Source organism: Podarcis filfolensis, assembly GCF_964270895.1.
Source record: "Podarcis filfolensis genome assembly, chromosome: 4".
Lineage (NCBI taxonomy): Eukaryota > Metazoa > Chordata > Lepidosauria > Squamata > Lacertidae > Podarcis > Podarcis filfolensis.
The window spans coordinates 101,086,162-101,104,305 of NC_139607.1; the positions used below are offsets into that span (position 1 = coordinate 101,086,162).

General features: G+C 44.2%; 1 protein-coding gene across 1 annotated transcript; it reads right to left on the reverse strand.

Annotated features, from left to right (window-relative positions):
• Positions 1-1,576: 1,576 nt before the first annotated feature.
• Positions 1,577-17,648, reverse strand: LOC310761836 (uncharacterized protein; the record flags this gene model as incomplete). The annotated part of the gene is made up of 6 exons (XM_083612032.1): positions 17,572-17,648; positions 16,093-16,585; positions 15,815-15,896; positions 15,447-15,529; positions 11,155-11,281; positions 1,577-2,511 (listed from the first exon to the last, which is right to left on the reverse strand). The coding sequence occupies exons 2-6, from the start codon at positions 16,492-16,494 to the stop codon at positions 1,577-1,579; spliced, it is 1,629 nt and encodes a 542-aa protein (XP_083468158.1). The 5' UTR covers positions 16,495-16,585; positions 17,572-17,648.
• Between the last annotated feature and the right edge of the window lie 496 nt (positions 17,649-18,144).

An 18,144-nucleotide genomic window follows, 5' to 3' on the forward strand; every position in this document is an offset into this window, starting at 1 on the left:
GCGGACTCTGTCAAAACCCTTGCTGAAATCGAGATGCACTATTTCCACAGCAGGCCCCTGATCAACAAAGTTTGTAACTCCATCCAAAAAAAGAAAAGAAGAGATTTCTCTGGCTTGTCTTGTTTTTGAGAAAGCCATGCTTTCATCCTGTATGCTTATAATGTAAAATCTTCAGATGATGGGCAAATATATTTTAAAAAGCATAAATGAGGATCTTGGCAAGCTGGAATATTTGCAAAGGGAGGCGAATTATGTATTTATTTAATCTGTAAACAACCCGTCCCAGTGGTGCCGACTTGAATAAAATATTGGTGGGCGCCAGGTAAGTCCCGCCTTGCACTATCAATCACATGATGCATGCACACCATTTGAATGGCAATGTCTATAATGGCAGTGACTTTTAAAAAAAGTAATATTTTGCGCCCATAGTTCAATTTCTCAGCAGCTGCCCTTGCCCCAGAGAACACTTCTAGCATTTCATCTCCTCTACCTGTGGCATTGTTCAGCAGTGGGGAAAGTGACCTCTTCACACCGGATGTCCATTTGGTATGGCCCTTTCCAGGTTTTTTCTTGCTCATTGTGTTTGTCTTTCATTTGTTCTCCTGTGTGTGTTGCCAGTAGAAGCCACAATTCTGTGGGTACTCTAGGTGGCGCAGAAAGCACCTAGAAGCTCCCTAGAGGTTGAAGTGCCAATCAAACTTCAGTTTTGCGCTCTATTAATTCCAATTGGGAGTACTGGGGGTGGTTCAGATGCTGGGGCAGTCCTTTTGGCCAGCAGAGGGTATCACAAGGCCAGCCTACTTTCCCTTTAAAGCAAATTTGGGTCTCCAGCTGTTTTTGGACTACAACTCCCATCATCCCTAGCTGGAAGGAGCAATGGGGAGAGACGATGGGAAGTGTAGTCCGGGAGCTGCTGGGGACCCAAGTGTGGGAAAGCCTCCTTTAAAGCAACTTTTCCGTTTGGCCCGCAAAGATGGGACCTGTCCATGTTTGTATCTTCTTGTATTTTGTTTTCCTCATGACCTTTGTGCGGTTTTAAAAAAATTCTTAAAAGGGCAAATTGAAAGCGAAATTGTATGGCAAGTAGCGGAAGAAAAAAAGGTTGCATTTGAAAAAAACACACAAAGAAAACCTGGAGGGTGGCCTCCTCAAATATTTTATAGGAGGGGGCAAAGACCCCAAGGAATTTAAGAGTGGCTGTATTCTCTACACCCACGTCTCAGAATGCTTAGAACATAAAAACACAACATAAAAACACAAAACACCACATGTTAAAATAGCATTAGATGTCAATAAGAAAAAGGCCTGGTTAAAAAGGTGCGGATTTGCCTGGCTCCTAAAGCTATATAATGGTTTTTCCGACCTTTGTATGAATTCTTTGGTGGGAAGTGAGTTTAGAGCTAACAGTGAAGCTCTTTCCACATTCCACACACTGATAGGGTTTCTCCCCTGTATGAATTCTTTGATGGGAAGTGAGAGAGGAGCTCTTCCTGAAACTCTTTCCACATTCCACACACTGATAGGGTTTCAACCCTGTATGAATTCTTTGATGGGAAGTGAAATTGGACCTCCAACTTTAGCTCTTTCCACATTCCACACACTGATAGGGTTTCTCCACTGTATGATGTCTCTGATGCTTAGTGAGATTGGAGCTCTGACTGAAGCTCTTTCCACATTCTACGCACTGATAGGGTTTCTCCCCTGTATGAATTCTTTGATGCCTAGTGAGATGGGAGCTCTGACTGAAGCTCTTTCCACATTCTACGCACTGATAGGGTTTTTCCCCTGTGTGAATTCTTTGATGGGAAATGAGATTGGATCTATCAGTGAAGCTCTTTCCACATTCCACACACTGATAGGGTTTCTCCCTTGTATGAATTCTTTGATGCCTAGTGAGATCGGAGCTCTGACTGAAGCTCTTTCCACATTCTACGCACTGATAGGGTTTTTCCCATGTGTGAATTCTTTGATGGTAAGTGAGAGAGGAGCTATTTCTGAAGCTCTTTCCACATTCCACACACTGATATGGTTTCTCCCCTATATGAATTCTTTGATGGAAAGTTAGAGAGGAGCTATGAGTAAAGCTCTTTCCACATTCCACACACTGATAGGGCTTCTCCCCTGTATGAATTCTTTGATGGGAAGTGAGAGAGGAGCTACATGTGAAGCTCTTTCCACATTCTACGCACTGATAGGTTTTCTCCCCTGTATGAATTCTGTGATGGTAAGTGAGATCGGAGCTCTTCCTGAAACTCTTTCCACATTCCACACACTGATAGGGTTTCTCCCCTGTATGAATTTTTTGATGATATGTGAGAGAGGAGCTACGAGTGAAGCTCTTTCCACATTCCATGCACTGATAGAGTTTCTTTCCAATGAGATTTTGTTGATGGGAAGTGGAATGGGAGCTCAGACTGCTGCTTTCTCCACACTCCAAATTTTTGTGTGGCTTCTCCTCTCTGGGGAATTTTTCGTTGTCACCTTTGCTCTCAATTTCCAATTCATCACAATCTGCAATGGAGACAAAAAGGATTTAGAGCCTCAGGAACAAATGGAAAAGAACTGAAGGGAGTTCGGTGTGTGTTCATTACCTGTATTTTTTGTCATTAACCAACATATTTATTATGAGATTCTGATGAGTTGTTGAATGTTGCTTTGTTTGATATACAGTAGTGGTCAAAATTGTGGAAGACTTTTGGAATAAAGTGTATTTCAGAGGTTTGCTGGCTCATAACACCACTTCATTTGGAGTAATGTCATAAAATTATATATCAGTGGAAAGATAATTCGATCAAGAATGCAATCGAGATTGCGATCCAACAAAGTTTGTTCAATTACCCGTATTCTATCAAAAGTATAGCCAAATAACCAGAAAAAGAAAGCACAACTTGCTTAGGTTGACTTTTGTCAGTGTGTTATGTGATTGCTATCAAGTTGGTTGGTTTTGTGTGTTCTTTCATTTAGTGAGGGTGTAAAACATAATAAAATTATAGAAATGGCACAAAGAGTTGACTGGTCCCCAGAAAGTGAGTAAGATTGTACTATTAAGTGAAGAAGGCTACAGTTATGGAGAAATTAGAAGAGAGATTGGGGAAAACTTAACCGAAGTTGGCCTTTCTATATTTTTGAAGACGTATAAGGAGACTAGGTCACTACAAAATCAGACTTGATAAGGCAGGGAATGTGTACAAAGGCAAGTGACGATGGACGAGTCGAGAGACTGTGCCTACATGACAGAAGAAAATCATCTGGGTGTATACAAGATGACATGGCACAATGTAATGGGAAGTTGAGTGCAAGGACTGGTCTAAATGTTAGAATTCTAAGGAAAAAGCCTTTGTTATCTCTCAAGCAAAGGTTGAAAAGATTAAACCCATGTTAACTGGACAGCGGAACAATGGGACACTACCTTACTTGACAGGTTGTCTCAAGATATGGCAAAGAGAAATTTCCAAATTCCTGTGGGAAGGGAAGAAACCTAGGATTAAACAGCTGATCTTAATAGACATAAAAGAGAGAGGAGGCTTTTCCCTACCCGACCTAAAAATTTACTACGAGACAGCCTGTTTCACCTGGCTAAAAGGATTGGTACACGTTGCAGGATCCAGACCTCCTGGACCTGGAAGGTTTTGACAATCGTTGGGGATGGCACGCCTACCTGATATATGGAAAAGCGAAAATTCATAAAAATTTTACCAACCATATAATAAGAAAGTCACTCTTTGCTGTATGGGAAAAATATAAAGACCTGATGGAGCCTAAAGTCCCGTGGTAGACTTCTCCAATAGAAGCCATAGCAGTAAAACGGAAAAATACTCAGGAAAGCTGGCCAACAGATAAAATACTTCTAAAAAACGAAGATAACCAAATAAAATTAAAAAACTTTGAGGAAATAAGAGCACACATTTCAGACTGGTTCCAATACCATCAGTTATTTGAAAAATTTAAATCTGACAAACAAAAGGGGTTCTCAACAGAAATGTCCGTCAAAAGGAGAGAAGTCATCTACTATTAGGCAAAGGAAAATTACTGACTTCTTTAAATTTGACAACCCACCAAGATCAGCGTTCCCCCCTTCTCCATTGTGACTACCCAAACCTCAGTCAAATCCTCTCCCGTTCTCCCTCTTAAGCTGGAACATAGCAGGCTGGAAGGGGAAAAAATCTGACCCGGACCTTGTAAAACTAATAAACTCACACCAAGTAATTCTCTTGCAGGAAACATGGGAAGAAGGGAGAGTAGATATTAATGTAAAAGGCGAAAGATTTATACGATCTGAGGTGAAACTAGCCCTGATTGCGGGGAAAAACTTTGAACTTGTTATAACAAATGTTTATCTTCCTCCTGGAGGCAACATTGCAGACTTATACAATAAATGGGGAATCTTGGAGGAACATCTTACTCTTTGTCACTCCAAATACCCCAATATACCCAATATTATAGCAGGGGACTTCAATGCTCGCATTGCAACAAACTGGGAGTCCTTAATCAAAGCCAAATGGTGGATAACCCCAGAATTCATTGATGACCTCTCCCTCCATAATCAAAGACTTTCCAAAGACAAAAGGGTAAATGAAGCAGGAACCCTTCTTTACCAATTGGTACTATGTCTAAACTTAGTGATTCTAAACGGGAACTGCCCGCCTGACGTACCAGGTGAGTTTACACACATAAGCTCCTCTGCAAACAGTGTCCTGGATTATATGTTAGTATCTCATGACATATTCCCCAAATTTTCCCACTTTAAAGTTGAAAATATTCAACTGAGTGACCACCTACCGTTGGTCGCCACAATGACTATAGACTGGACCCCAGATGGAGACAGACACCCAACACAATTGATTACGAACTCAGCATTGCAAATCAAAAGTATAAAATGGTCCGAACTACAGGCCCAAAAATACTCAGCATATTTCCAACAAGGACTAAAACAAGCATACTCAGGCTTAATTGAGGATTATTATGATTATGACCAAACTCTAAGACTATTGTCGAATCTGTCGGAAGATCTAACGTCTTTCTTCTCTGTCCCGACGCATAAAATAAATCGAACACAAAGGAAGATAGGTGCACTGTGGTTCAATAGTGCTTGTAAACAGGCTAGACAACTTCTTGGTAACATCTACAAAGAGTATAAAGCCTCCGGGGCAACGGTCCTGCCAAAAGAATATTTCCAAGCAAAATCGGCCTACAAGCAAATTCAAAAGGGAGCCAGACAGGAATGGCAAGTGAATCAATGGCGGGCAATCATAGAAGCCTCATCATCACGGAACTCCAGACAATTTTGGCTCCTGGTAAATAAAAGAACTAAAAGATACCCTTTAACTATTATTCCTGCCCCGGTTTGGGAATCTTACTTAAAAAACTACTTTGCCACAACCGACTGTATTGCTAACACAAGAGATGAATCCCAAGATCAGCTTCCCCTCTGGCCCCCCACCGATCCGGAAGACATCCATGACTTGATCGTTAAACTTAAAACAGGGAAAGCGCCTGGACCAGACCTGATCCCGGCAGAAGCTATAAAATACCACGCGGACTGGTGGGCCAAAGTCTTCGATGCCGTTAACAACTCTGGAATGATCCCGGAAGTATGGCAGGACGCTGTTATCGTTCCAATCCATAAAAAGGGCTCACCAGATGACCCGGGGAATTACAGAAATATCAGTCTGCTCTCAATAGTGGGGAAACTGTATGCCCGCTTCCTGTTGAACAGACTTATTCAATGGGCCGAAGAGAAAAAATTAATTGGGATTCCGCCCAAAACAGTCAACAATTAATCATATTCTAATTTTACAGCATCTTGCCTGGAAATATTCCACCCCAAAGGGTGGCCAACTCTGTGTGGCATTCATTGACCTAAAGGCAGCATTCGATAGTATCTCCAGGAGCATCCTCTGGGAAAAACTCACCCACTGGAGCATCGACAGAAGGCTTCTCTGGCTAATAATCAAACTCCATGAGAACTCAGCGGCTAGAGTGAGACTCACCCCGGAGGGTGATCTCACCAATTCAATTCCCATTAACAGAGGTGTTCGTCAGGGTTGTATATTGGCTCCATTCCTGTTTAATTTGTTCATAAGCGACATGAGGACTCCCCTAATAGAGGCTCAAGAAAGGATTCACGCACCCCGCCTAGCACTTTATCGCTGCCCTTTGTTACTATATGCGGATGACACAGTCATCCTTTCTTTTTCTAGAGTAGGTCTTATGAGGGCCTTAAAATTTTTTGGATCATATTGTAACGCAAATTCCCTTACAATTAATTATGAAAAATCTAAAATCCTAATTTTCTCAAAGAGCCGGAAACTCCATAATTGGAGAATTGATGGGAGAGTCATTGAACAAGTCTATAGATTCCAATACTTGGGAGTTTGGTTACAACATAACCTTAGATGGAAGGCCCATGTAGCCTATGTTACAAATAGAGCCAAAGCTATCTCCTTGGCGATCTTGCGATTTTTCTTCACCGATGGGGCCCCTCATATCCTATCGGCGTTGAAAGTCTTCAAGGCCAAGGTGATCCCGACAATTGCTTATGCCATCTCAATTTGGGGGACTTTTGTCAACCTATCTCACCTAGAGGTTATTCAAAATCAGTTTTTAAGAGGGATATCTTAAAACTGCCCAACTGTGTAAGTAATACAGCGCTACGCATGGAACTTAATATTGTATCCCTGGAAAACGCTCTGTGGAAGTACATACTTTGTCACTGGTTATCTTTATGGCACAATCTCCCAAACTTGTACTTGATACAATGTATGTGGAGAGATAATTTCCAGAGCCCATGGGTAAAAAATTTACAACTGAAAATTACGGCAATGGGAATCTCCCCATCCAAATTACTAGAGCAGGATATAGTTCCAGCTAAAAGAACAGTAACCTGTAAACTAGAGGAGATGGACTTGCAGCAGGAAATGGTCTTGGGCAATGGTACCTGCTCACCTCTAAACCTTGGTTTATTACCCCTCTTAAGGCTCCCAAACTATTTGAATTCCTTAACTTCTTCGGCTCATAGATATGCCTTTGTAAAGGCAAGATTCAACACCTTCCCATCGAACGTGCTGAGAAATAGATTCTCCAATGGACAGATATCGCTCTTATGTGATTGTAATTGTGGGGCACCGGAATCGTTGCATCACATAATTCTTGATTGTGCTTTTCACTCATCGGCCAGGAGCAAGTTTCTTGCTCAATATCTAAAGGGAATTGCCGATGATACGAATGAAGCCAAACTGAGATATCTATTAAATGATGATGACCCCCTAAGATCACTCATGGTTGCCAGATTCTTGATCAGCGTCCTATCCCTAAAGAAGAGAAACGGACTCCTGTGCGGCTCGGATAATCCCTCTAAACTATGATCTATGTTTTAGGATGTAATTAGGTGATATCACCATTGATGTCTTCTACTAATTTATGAGCAGAGGGCGATGTTTATGTTACAAATTTATTGTAATGTATGATGTTGGTCTTTTGTTTTTGTTTTGCTTTGGTTCTTGTCTGTTTTTTGTAAGTTTTGGTGGTTTTAAATTTGGAGGTTTAAGTACATTATGTTGGTATGGGAAAATGTCGTGTGATGGGCCAATGGCCGGAATAAAGATCAATACAATAACAGAAATGTCCCGATTCGAATCTGATCTTGTAAATTCTAAAAGAAAAACTCTTTCCAAAACTTATTGACTCCTCCTTGACTGGACAGTCAAGGAGGAGGAGGTAACAGTGGCAATGGTGAGGTGGTCCCAGGATTTTGGCCATTCAATAACCATGGCCCAATGGGAAAATTTATGGAAGATCAATTGGAAATTCACAAACTGTTACACGATTAGAGAGAACTTTCAAAAAATGCAACATCGATGGTATCTAACACCATGGAAACTTTCCAAAATGTATAAAAATGTGTCAAGTAATTGTTGGAGATGAAGAGACTCAGGAACATTCTACCATATGTGGTGGATATGTCGGAAAATACAGGTATTCTGGGAGAGTATACATGCAGAACTGCAAAAAATGCTAAAGATCTCTTTCAATAAAAAACCAGAGGCCTACCTCCTGGGAATAACAGATTTGGATATTCCACAAAAGAGGAAGGGTATCTTTTTATATGTGACGGCGGCAACAATAGTTTTGATCGCAGCAAAATGGAAGAGTAATGAAATCCCCTCTATACAAGATTGGATCCAAAAGCTGACAGAATATGCCGAATTAGATGGTTTATCAGAAAAAATAAAGAATAAATCAAAACAGGAATTTGTTTCAAAATGGGAGGTTTTCAAAGAATATCTGAAAAATAAATATAGTAGTTTAAATTCTGTCGCAGCATTCGAGGAACTTCAGTAATAGTTGCAAGGTAGATATAAGAAATTAGATTTATTAAGAATAAGTTTAATTATGATAAAAGTGTGTATTGGCAATAAGTAATATGAATTTGAAATATGGAATAGACGGGAGGTTGGGTCTTTAGTGTTAAGACCAATAGATGTTTTATTGTTTGCTAAGAAAATTATGTGTCTATGGTTATTTTTGTAATTTGTGTGTAATTTGGTATTTGTGTTTTTTTCTTTTTTCTTGTATAAATAAAAAACTTTATTTTTTTAAAAAAGGACACTACCTTGCTTGGTAGTGATGGCATGAAAAACGCGAGTTTCTTTAATCGGAGAAGAGGAGAAGAATCAGAGAAGATTTATATCCTACTTGCATTACACCGACTGTGAAACACCCAGACAGTGTGATCATCTGGGGTTGTATGGCAGCAAAAGGTGTGGGCAGAATTTGCGTCATTAATGGGAATATAAATGCGGGAAAATGCATAAACGAAATACGTGAGCCCAAACTGAAGTGTTCTGCAGGTGATCTTTTCCCAGATACCGAAGCATTTATATATTTTCAGCAGGATTCAGCTCTATGTCATGTTGCTGCTGTGTGCAAAAGGTACATTCAAGATAATGATATTTCACTGCTGGAATGGCCTGGGAATAATAATAATAATAATAATAATAAAATTTATTTATATCCTGCCCTCCCCAGCCGAAGCCGGGCCCAGGGCAGCTAACAACAATAAAACAGTACAACAGTACAACACAACACTCTAAAATCATTCATTATAAAAATAATTCAAACCAATGGCAACCATTGGGCCAGAGCTCCGGGAAGATTGCCGAAGGAGGGAGTCAGGCTGTGCCCTGGCCAAAGGCCTGGTGGAACAGCTCTGTCTTGCAGGCCCTGCGGAAAGATGTCAAGTCCTCTAGGGCCCTTGTCTCTTGTGACAGAGTGTTCCACCAGGTCGGAGCCACAGCCGAAAAAGCCCTGGCTCTAGTTGAAGCCAGCCTAACCTCTCTGTGGCCTGGGACCTTCAAGATGTTTTTATTTGAAGACCGTAAGTTTCTCTGTGGGACATACCAGGAGAGGTGGTCCCGTAGGTACAAGGGTCCTAGGCCGTATAGGGCTTTCAAGGTTAAAACCAGCACCTTAAACCTGATCCTGTACTCCACCGGGAGCCAGTGCAGCTGGTATAGCACCAGGTGAATGTGATCTCGCAGCGAGGACCTCCTCGTAAGGAGTCTCGCCGCAGCATTCTGCACCCGCTGGAGTTTCTGGGTCAGTCTCAAGGGCAGCCCCACGTAGAGCGAGTTACAATAATCCAGTCTGGAGGTGACCGTTGCGTGGATCACAGTGGCTAGGTCAGGGTGAGAGAGGTAAGGAGCCAACTGCTTAGCTTGGCAAAGATGGAAAAATGCCGCCTTTGTTATAGCTGCAATCTGCGCCTCCATGGAAAGGGAGGTGTCGAAGATTACACCCAAACTCTTAACAGACGGTGCTGGCACTAATTGCGCCCCCGCAAGAGATGGGAGTTGCCCCCCCAATGCCATATCGTCCTGTCCCAGCCACAGGACCTCTGTCTTCGAAGGATTTAGCTTTAATCGGCTCCCACATAACCATCCAGCCACAGCTTCCAAACATCTGGTCAGTGTGTCTGGGGCCGAGTCAGGATGGCCATCCATCAACAGATAGAGTTGGGTGTCATCAGCATACTGATGGCAACCTGAATAGCCCACACTTTAGTCCATGCTGAATAGCCCACACTTTAACCCAATCAGAAATCTTTGGAGCTGACTAAAGAAACTTGTTATTCAGAAGCAACCCAGCAATAAAGCCCAATTAGCAGAGGCCAGAATTCAGTCTTGGTTTCCCATTATTACAGCTGCAGAACTAAAATCTTGGTTCACTTCATGGGAAGGCATTGTAAGGCCGTAATTAAAGCTAAAGGTTACCAATGGTTACCAAAGGTTTCACGTTTTTTCTTTATGACTGCTGTTCTAATAAATACTCCTTCATAAAATTCATTGCATTACATTCTTCATTAAATTATCTTTCCATTGCTATATAATTTTATGGTATTACTCCACACAAAAGTAGTGTTATGAGCCATCAAACCTCAGAAATGCACCTTTCAAAATAGGTTTCCACAATTTTGGCCAATAGTATAAGTTGTTCATTTTAAAGTTAATGTTCTTTATATATGGGATCAGATTATTATTATTATTTATGTTTCATGTTTATATCTGTGTTGGAAGCTGCCCAGAGTGGCTGGGAGAATGCAGCCAGGGGGGCAGGGTATAAATAAAAATTATTATTACTACAGTGGTACCTTGATTTAATAACAGTCTTCCAGAAAGTTTGTAAACCGAGGTACCACTGTATCATCATCATCATCATCATCATCATCATCATCATCACCACTGCTACTTCTACCTGAAATTCAATAAGCCTAGCTCTTCTTCTCTGGGATGAATTTTGTTTGGCCCAGTCATGGCATCCCCTCCATCTCCAATGTCAGTCGTCTCTTTGGTCAACCCAAGACTGAGCAAAAACAAAAACAGAAAACCTGAAACTACTTATCTTTCCTAACAATTCTGAAGCTGATATTGAAGATGGCCTGGGCAGTTGAGACCAGCCCAATCGTGGTAGAAAAAGGAATAATCTGAGGAAGATTGTTCAAAGAGAAAACTGTAATTTACTGTTTATTGTGGGGGTGTTAGGTTCCCAGGTGTTATAGGGGCCACGGTTGAGCTCTGTGAAAATAGATGACGTTGGTCACATACAGGTATTTTTTGTATTTCCAGGCAGATATGACGATCCCACAGGGAGCCTTACCAAGAGAGGCCACGATCCCACGATTCTCCTCCATGACGTCCTTATGCAGAGCTCTCTGGTCAGGATCCAGCAACACCCACTCCTCTTCCGTGAAACGAACAGCGATATCTTCAAAGCACACTGGACCCTAAAAGAAAAAGGGAAATGTCCTCCTCTGAAACAGCAGAAATATGATCTGCTACACAATGCTCTGTTGTTTCCTTCCTGTAAATTGTGGTGTTGTTTCAATAGGATTGCTTTGCTGCACATTTTATTTATGGATGCTTATTTTATTCTAAGTTTAAATTATGGGTATTCGTTTTTGTGCAAATAGGTTGTACTCCACCTTGTGTTATTCAAGTCATTCTGCCTAGGCAAGCATTCCAGTTTCCCCAATGGAAGGATCCACTTTCTCCTCTCCTCCTGAGCTGTTCCCTCCTAAGAACTAGAGCCAAATTCGAGGGGTTCGTGGGGGCATGGAGAAGGGGAGGAAGTGGAGGCAGGCCCCATTTTGCAGCCGATGGGGCTGGTTAGGTGAATCCAGGCCGCTATTTGTTCTCATTTGTCCACTGCTTAGAAAACTATTTTTGCATTCAGTTATCAATCTAGACCCCTTCATGGATCACTGCCTTGCCGTGGCGAAGGGGCTTGAAGAACTCAGAGAAGCTATGAACTACGCCGAGCAGGGCACACAAGATGAACAGGTCATAGTGGAGAGTTTTGACCAAACGTGATCCACCTGGAGGAGGAACCGGCAAGCCACTCCAGGATCCTTGCCAAGAAAACTCCATGGACAAAGACAACAGGCATATAAAAGTTATGACGCTGGAAGATGAGCCCCTCAGGTCGGAAGGCGTCCAACATGCTACTGGGGAAGAGCGGAGGGCAAGTACAAGTAGATCCAGAGCTGATGAAGCGGCTGGGCCAAAGCCGAAAGGACTCTCAGTTGCGGATATGCCTGGAAGCGAAAGGAAAGTCCAATGCTGTAAAGAAAAATATTGCATAGGAACCTGGAATGTAAGAACCATGAACCTGGGTAAGTTGGAGGTGGTCAAAAATGAGATGGCAAGAATAAATATTGACATCCTGGGCATCAGTGAACTAAAATGGACGGGAATGGGCGAATTCAGTTCGGATGACCATCACATCTACTACTGTGGGCAAGAAACCCGTAAAAGAAATGGAGTGGCCCTCATAGTCAACAAAAGAGTGGCTAAAGCTGTACTGGGATGCAATCTCAAAAATGATAGAATGATCTCGATACGAATCCAAGGCAGACCTTTTAACATCACAGTAATCCAAGTTTATGCACCAACCACTGGTGCTGAAGAAACTGAAATAGACCAATTCTATGAAGACTTACAAGACCTTATAGAAGTGACACCAAAGAAGGATGTTCTCCTCATTATAGGGGATTGGAATGCTAAAGTAGGGAATCAAGAGATAAAAGGAACAACTGGCAAGTTTGGCCTTGGAGATCAAAGCGAAGCAGGGCAAAGGCTAATAGAGTTCTGTCAAGAGAACAAGCTGGTCATCACAAACACGCTTTTTCAACAACACAAGAGACGACTCTACACATGGACATCACCAGATGGGCAGTATCGAAATCAGATTGATTATATTCTCTGCAGCCAAAGATGGAGAAGCTCTATACAGTCAGCAAAAACAAGACCTGGAGCTGACTGTGGCTCAGATCATCAGCTTCTTATAGCAAAATTCAAGCTTAAACTGAAGAAAGTAGGAAAAACCACTGGGCCGGTAAGATACAATCTAAGTCAAATCCCTTATGAATACACAGTGGAAGTGACGAACAGGTTTAAGGATTTAGATTTGGTGGACAGAGTGCCTGAAGAACTATGGATGGAGGCTCGTAACATTGTACAGGAGGCAGCAACGAAAACCATCCCAATGAAAAGGAAATGCAAGAAAGCAAAGTGGCTGTCCAACGAGGCCTTACAAATAGCGGAGGAGAGAAGGCAAGCAAAATGCGAGGGAGATAGTGAAAGATACAGGAAATTGAATGCAGATTTCCAAAGAATAGCAAGGAGAGACAAGAAGGCCTTCTTAAACGAGCAATGCAAACAAATAGAGGAAAACAACAGAATAGGAAGAACCAGAGATCTGTTCAAGAAAATTGGAGATATGAAAGGAACATTTCGTACAAAGATTACCATAATAAAGGACAAAAGTGGTAAGGACCTAACAGAAGCAGAAGACATCAAGAAGAGGTGGCAAGAATACACAGAGGAATTATACCAGAAAGATATGCATGTCTCGTACACCCCAGGTAGTGTGGTTGCTGACCTTGAGCCAGACATCCTGGAAAGTGAAGTCAAATGGGCCTTAGAAAGCACTGCAAATAACAAGGCCAGTGGAAGTGATGGTATTCCAGCTGAACTATTTAAAATTTTAAAAGATGATGCTGTTAAGGTGCTACACTCAATATGCCAGCAAATTTGGAAAACTCAGCAGTGGCCAGAAGATTGGAGAAGATCAGTCTACATCCCAATCCCAAAGAAGGACAGTGCCAAAGAATGTTCCAACTACCGCACAATTGCACTCATTTCACACGCTAGCAAGGTTATGCTTAAAATTCTACAAGGAAGGCTCAAACAGTATGTGGATCGAGAACTCCCAGAAGTGCAAGCTGGATTTAGAAGAGGCAGAGGAACCAGAGACCAAATTGCAAACATGCGCTGGATTATGGAGAAAGCTAGAGAGTTCCAGAAAGACATCTACTTCTGCTTCATTGACTATGCAAAAGCCTTTGACTGTGTCGACCACAGCAAACTATGGCAAGTTCTTAAAGAAATGGGAGTGCCTGATCACCTCATCTGTCTCCTGAGAAATCTCTATGTGGGACAAGAAGCTACAGTTAGAACTGGATATGGAACAACTGATTGGTTCAAAATTGGGAAAGGCGTACGACAAGGCTGTATTTTGTCTCCCTGCTTATTTAATTTATACGCAGAATACATCATGCGAAAGGCTGGGCTGGATGAATCCCAAGCTGGAATTAAGATTGCCGGAAGAAATATCAACAACCTCAGATATGCAGATGACACAACCTTGATGGCAGAAAGTGAGGAGGAATTAAAGAACCTTTTAATGAGGGTGAAAGAGGAGAGCGCAAAATATGGTCTGAGGCTCAACATCAAAAAAACGAAGATCATGGCCACTGGTCCCATCACCTCCTGGCAAATAGAAGGGGAAGAAATGGAGGCAGTGAGAGATTTTACTTTCTTGGGCTCCATGATCACTGCAGATGGTGACAGCAGCCACGAAATTAAAAGACGCCTGCTTCTTGGGAGAAGGGCAATGACAGGCCTAGACAGCATCTTGAGAAGTAGAGACGTCACCTTGCCAACAAAGGTCCGTATAGTTAAAGCCATGGTTTTCCCAGTAGTGATGTATGGAAGTGAGAGCTGGACCATAAAGAAGGCTGATCGCCGAAGAATTGATGCTTTTGAATTATGGTGCTGGAGAAGACTCTTGAGAGTCCCATGGACTGCAAGAAGATCAAACGCATCCATTCTTAATGAAATCAGCCCTGAGTGCTCACTGGAAGGACAGATCGTGAAGCTGAGGCTCCAGTACTTTGGCCACCTCATGAGAAGAGAAGACTCCCTGGAGAAGACACTGATGCTGGGAAAGATGGAGGGCACAAGGAGAAGGGGGCGACAGAGGATGAGATGGTTGGATAGTGTTCTCGAAGCCACAAACATGAGTCTGACCAAACTGCGGGAGGTAGTGGAGGACAGAGGTGCCTGGCGTGCTCTGGTCCATGGGGTCACGAAGAGTCGGACACGACTAAACGACAAAACAACAACATCAATCTAGAAATGAAATAAGCCTCTTTTGGATGGCCATCTGTCTTGGATGATCCAGCAGAGATTCCTGCAATGCAGGGGGTCTCCTGGCTCTGAGAGACAAGCAGGGAGGGCGGCTTCTGGCAGAAGGAGAGGGAGCCACCGGTGGCTCCTCCTTCTCCTGACTCACCTCTGCCTCTCGACCTTCTTCTCCCACTCGCCTCCTTCCTCTTCTGCCTCTGATTCTGCACTGCATTCTGCCACAGAGTCTCCCAGCTCACTAAGCCCTGTTTCCCCTTCAGCTTCTGACACCTCCTCTTCCCAGGCTTCTCCCTCTTCTCCCTCTACCCGCTCATCCTTCCTCCAACTCCACTCCTTCGGCTCTCAGCCATCTTCCCTTCCTGGTTCCCCGGCTGCTTCCTCCCACCATTCCTCTGTGCCCAACCAGTAAATGACATTGCTCCATCCCTCGGCCTCTGTCCCCACAAGGCAGCTTCCCCTGACCTGATCTGGTTCCACAGCTGCTGCTTCCCTTCTGCCCCCATGAAAAGGTGGATCAGGAGGTCTTGCCGGCATCCTTCTGCCACCTGCAAGAGAAAAAAGGTAAGCAGGACGCCAGGAGTGCCTGCTTCTCTCACAGGTGAAACTGGGCATCTCTAACTACAGATGGGCCTTTGAGAAGGACTTACCTGCTGAGAGCATTTGGACGTTTGTGCCCATTTCATATGTTTGTTGTGCAGAAATACATCTCCCCTCTTCTGGACCCTTGTTCCCAACTGTCTCCCCCCCCAAACAAGATGAAAAGAACCCTCAGATGAGTTGGAAAACCAACAGAATGAGACCAAATGGAGCAAAACCACCTTCCTCCTTACCCAGTGGCCTCTCTCTGGTGTCCAACGGAGGCCTCTCTGCCTCACAGGAATCCAGGTCCATTTCTGCAAAGAAATCCTTTCCCTGAGAAAGAAACAAGGATTCAAAACAGAGAATGGGGAGAAATGCTAGAAAGAGAATAACAAAGACTTGAAGGGTGTGAGATCTCTTTCCATGGATGCTTTCCCAGAAAATGGATGGGCCATCAGCAGACCATTATGGGATGTTCTCTGTCCTGTTTGGAGCCCCTTGGGAGTATCCAGAGGAAAGTATCTCTCACCTGCTTTCTCTCCTCTGCCTGACTCAGGAGGAAACCTTCGGCCAGGGCCACCGCCTGGGAACTGGTCTCCGCTCCGCATTCCCTCACCCAGCTCTCCATCTCCCGGGGAAGGACAGCCAGGAACTGCTCCAAGATCACCAGGTCCAACATCTCAGCTTTCGTGTGCCTTTCTGGCTTCAGCCACTGATGGTCAAGGTGGTAGAGTCGGCTGCAAACCTCTCGGGGTCCTTTGGCCTCCTGGCAGCAGAACTGCCTCACCTGCTGGCTCTGCACCACTGAGCGGAGGGTGTCCTCCTCACCCAGGATCTTCTGCACAGAGTTTTCCCAGAACCCCCCACTGCTCCCAGTTTGGTTGGCATGGCCTCTTCCTGTTCCAGGGCCAGCTGAGTCTTGCTCATCCATCTGTGCTCTCAGGAAGCCTCTGGGAGATCAGAAGTAACCCTTTGGTCTTCTGCCAAGTTCTGTCCGTCTAAATGAGAAGCTCTAGCAAATCCTACAAAGCAAATACATTGTTCTGTTATAGAATTTGTAGGACAGGGGAAAAAATGGTTCCCTGAGCAAGCATGGATGAGTCTCGCTGGGAACAAGGGCTGGACTGCACCACATCCCAGACCATGAGCTATCATTTTGAAAAGAAAGAGGAGGAGGAAGAGGAGAAGAAATAAGTCTCTAGCCTTCTAGCAATGCAGAATGTGGAGGCAACTGAAGGGATTTCTGTCAGATTAATCAACCTGGTTTCTGCTGCCTTCCAGTCAATGCATGAAGTCAGAACCGAATGACAACGGAGTCATTTGTATCTTGTGATAAATGGATGCTTTTCTCTAGTGGGGGTCCTGACCTGGGGGTCCTCAGGAGTTGCTCCCCAGCCCCACCCTCACCCCACCTCCACTCCCTGCTTCTGTCTCCTTTTCTGCAATCTCTGCCGCTGTCCAGACAGATTCGTGGGGTCAGGTCTCTTTTTCTCTCTTCTGAGGGCCAGGAATGTATCTGGCCAACCCCCAGAGGGCCAAGTGGGCGGGGCCAAATACATCTCCCTTGAAGTTTTGATTTTTTTTGTTGTTCTGTTAGATAGCTTAACACAAACTGGTTTGCAATGCAGCAGCCAGACTATGGCCTGGGATCCCTCTCTTTATTCCTGGTCTCTCTTTCCTACTTTTCCTTCCTTCCTCCCCGCTGTTCTTTATTGGGGGGGGGGGCTAGTCCACCTCCTGTTCAACTTTGGAAAACCATTTGCAGATGTTCCCTCTGTTGTGCAATGAGGCTGAGCGATGTCACACAGAGTTAAAGTCCCAGGGACTCCTTTGTTTTAAAAAGGGAGATTTCGTGGGAGTCAGGGATCCTCTGATCTGCAGGAAGGAGAGCGTGGCAGACCTGGCCCCTCCCTGATCAGGCCCCCCAGGCACCCTCTCCTGCTGCAGCCCTGGGACCCCCCCCCCGTCCCCCCACTGCACCCTCTGGGGGGAGAGAGAGGAGACTCACCAGATCCCAGGAGGGGACAGCGAGGCAGCCCTTGCAGGAGAGACCCCAAAGCAAGGAAAGGACTGGGGAGGGAGGGGCCCTGGCTCTGGAGGACCTGCCCCCTCTTGCTTCCTGGCCTCTCTAGGAAGGCAGCTCGGTTCCCTTTAACCCTTGCAAAGCCGAGTCCTCCCTCGCTCAGCCCTCTCTTGCTTGGCAGATCCTCAGATTCTTATTATTTTTTATGCATTTAGGGGGGCAACTGCTCCCCTGGCTCCGCCAATGCCCAGATATCCTTTGGGGGGTGAGGCTCTTGGCTGGACTCTGAGCATCTCCCTCCCTTGGCCAGAAACCAGAGGAAGAGCTTGCAGGGAAAAGGGCTTTGCAGGAGGCAAGGAAGCTCCTCCTAGAATTCAGGAGTGGAGAGATAGGAGGGGATCCCAGGGTCATCTAGTCCAACCCGAAGCAAGAGGGGGCTGGTCTAGTTCCCCAAACAGGCAGCCCTGTTGAGGGAAGCTTTTAATGTTTAATAGGTTATTGTAATTTAGTGTTTGATTGGAAGCCACCCAGAGTGGCTGGGGAAACCCAGCCAGATGT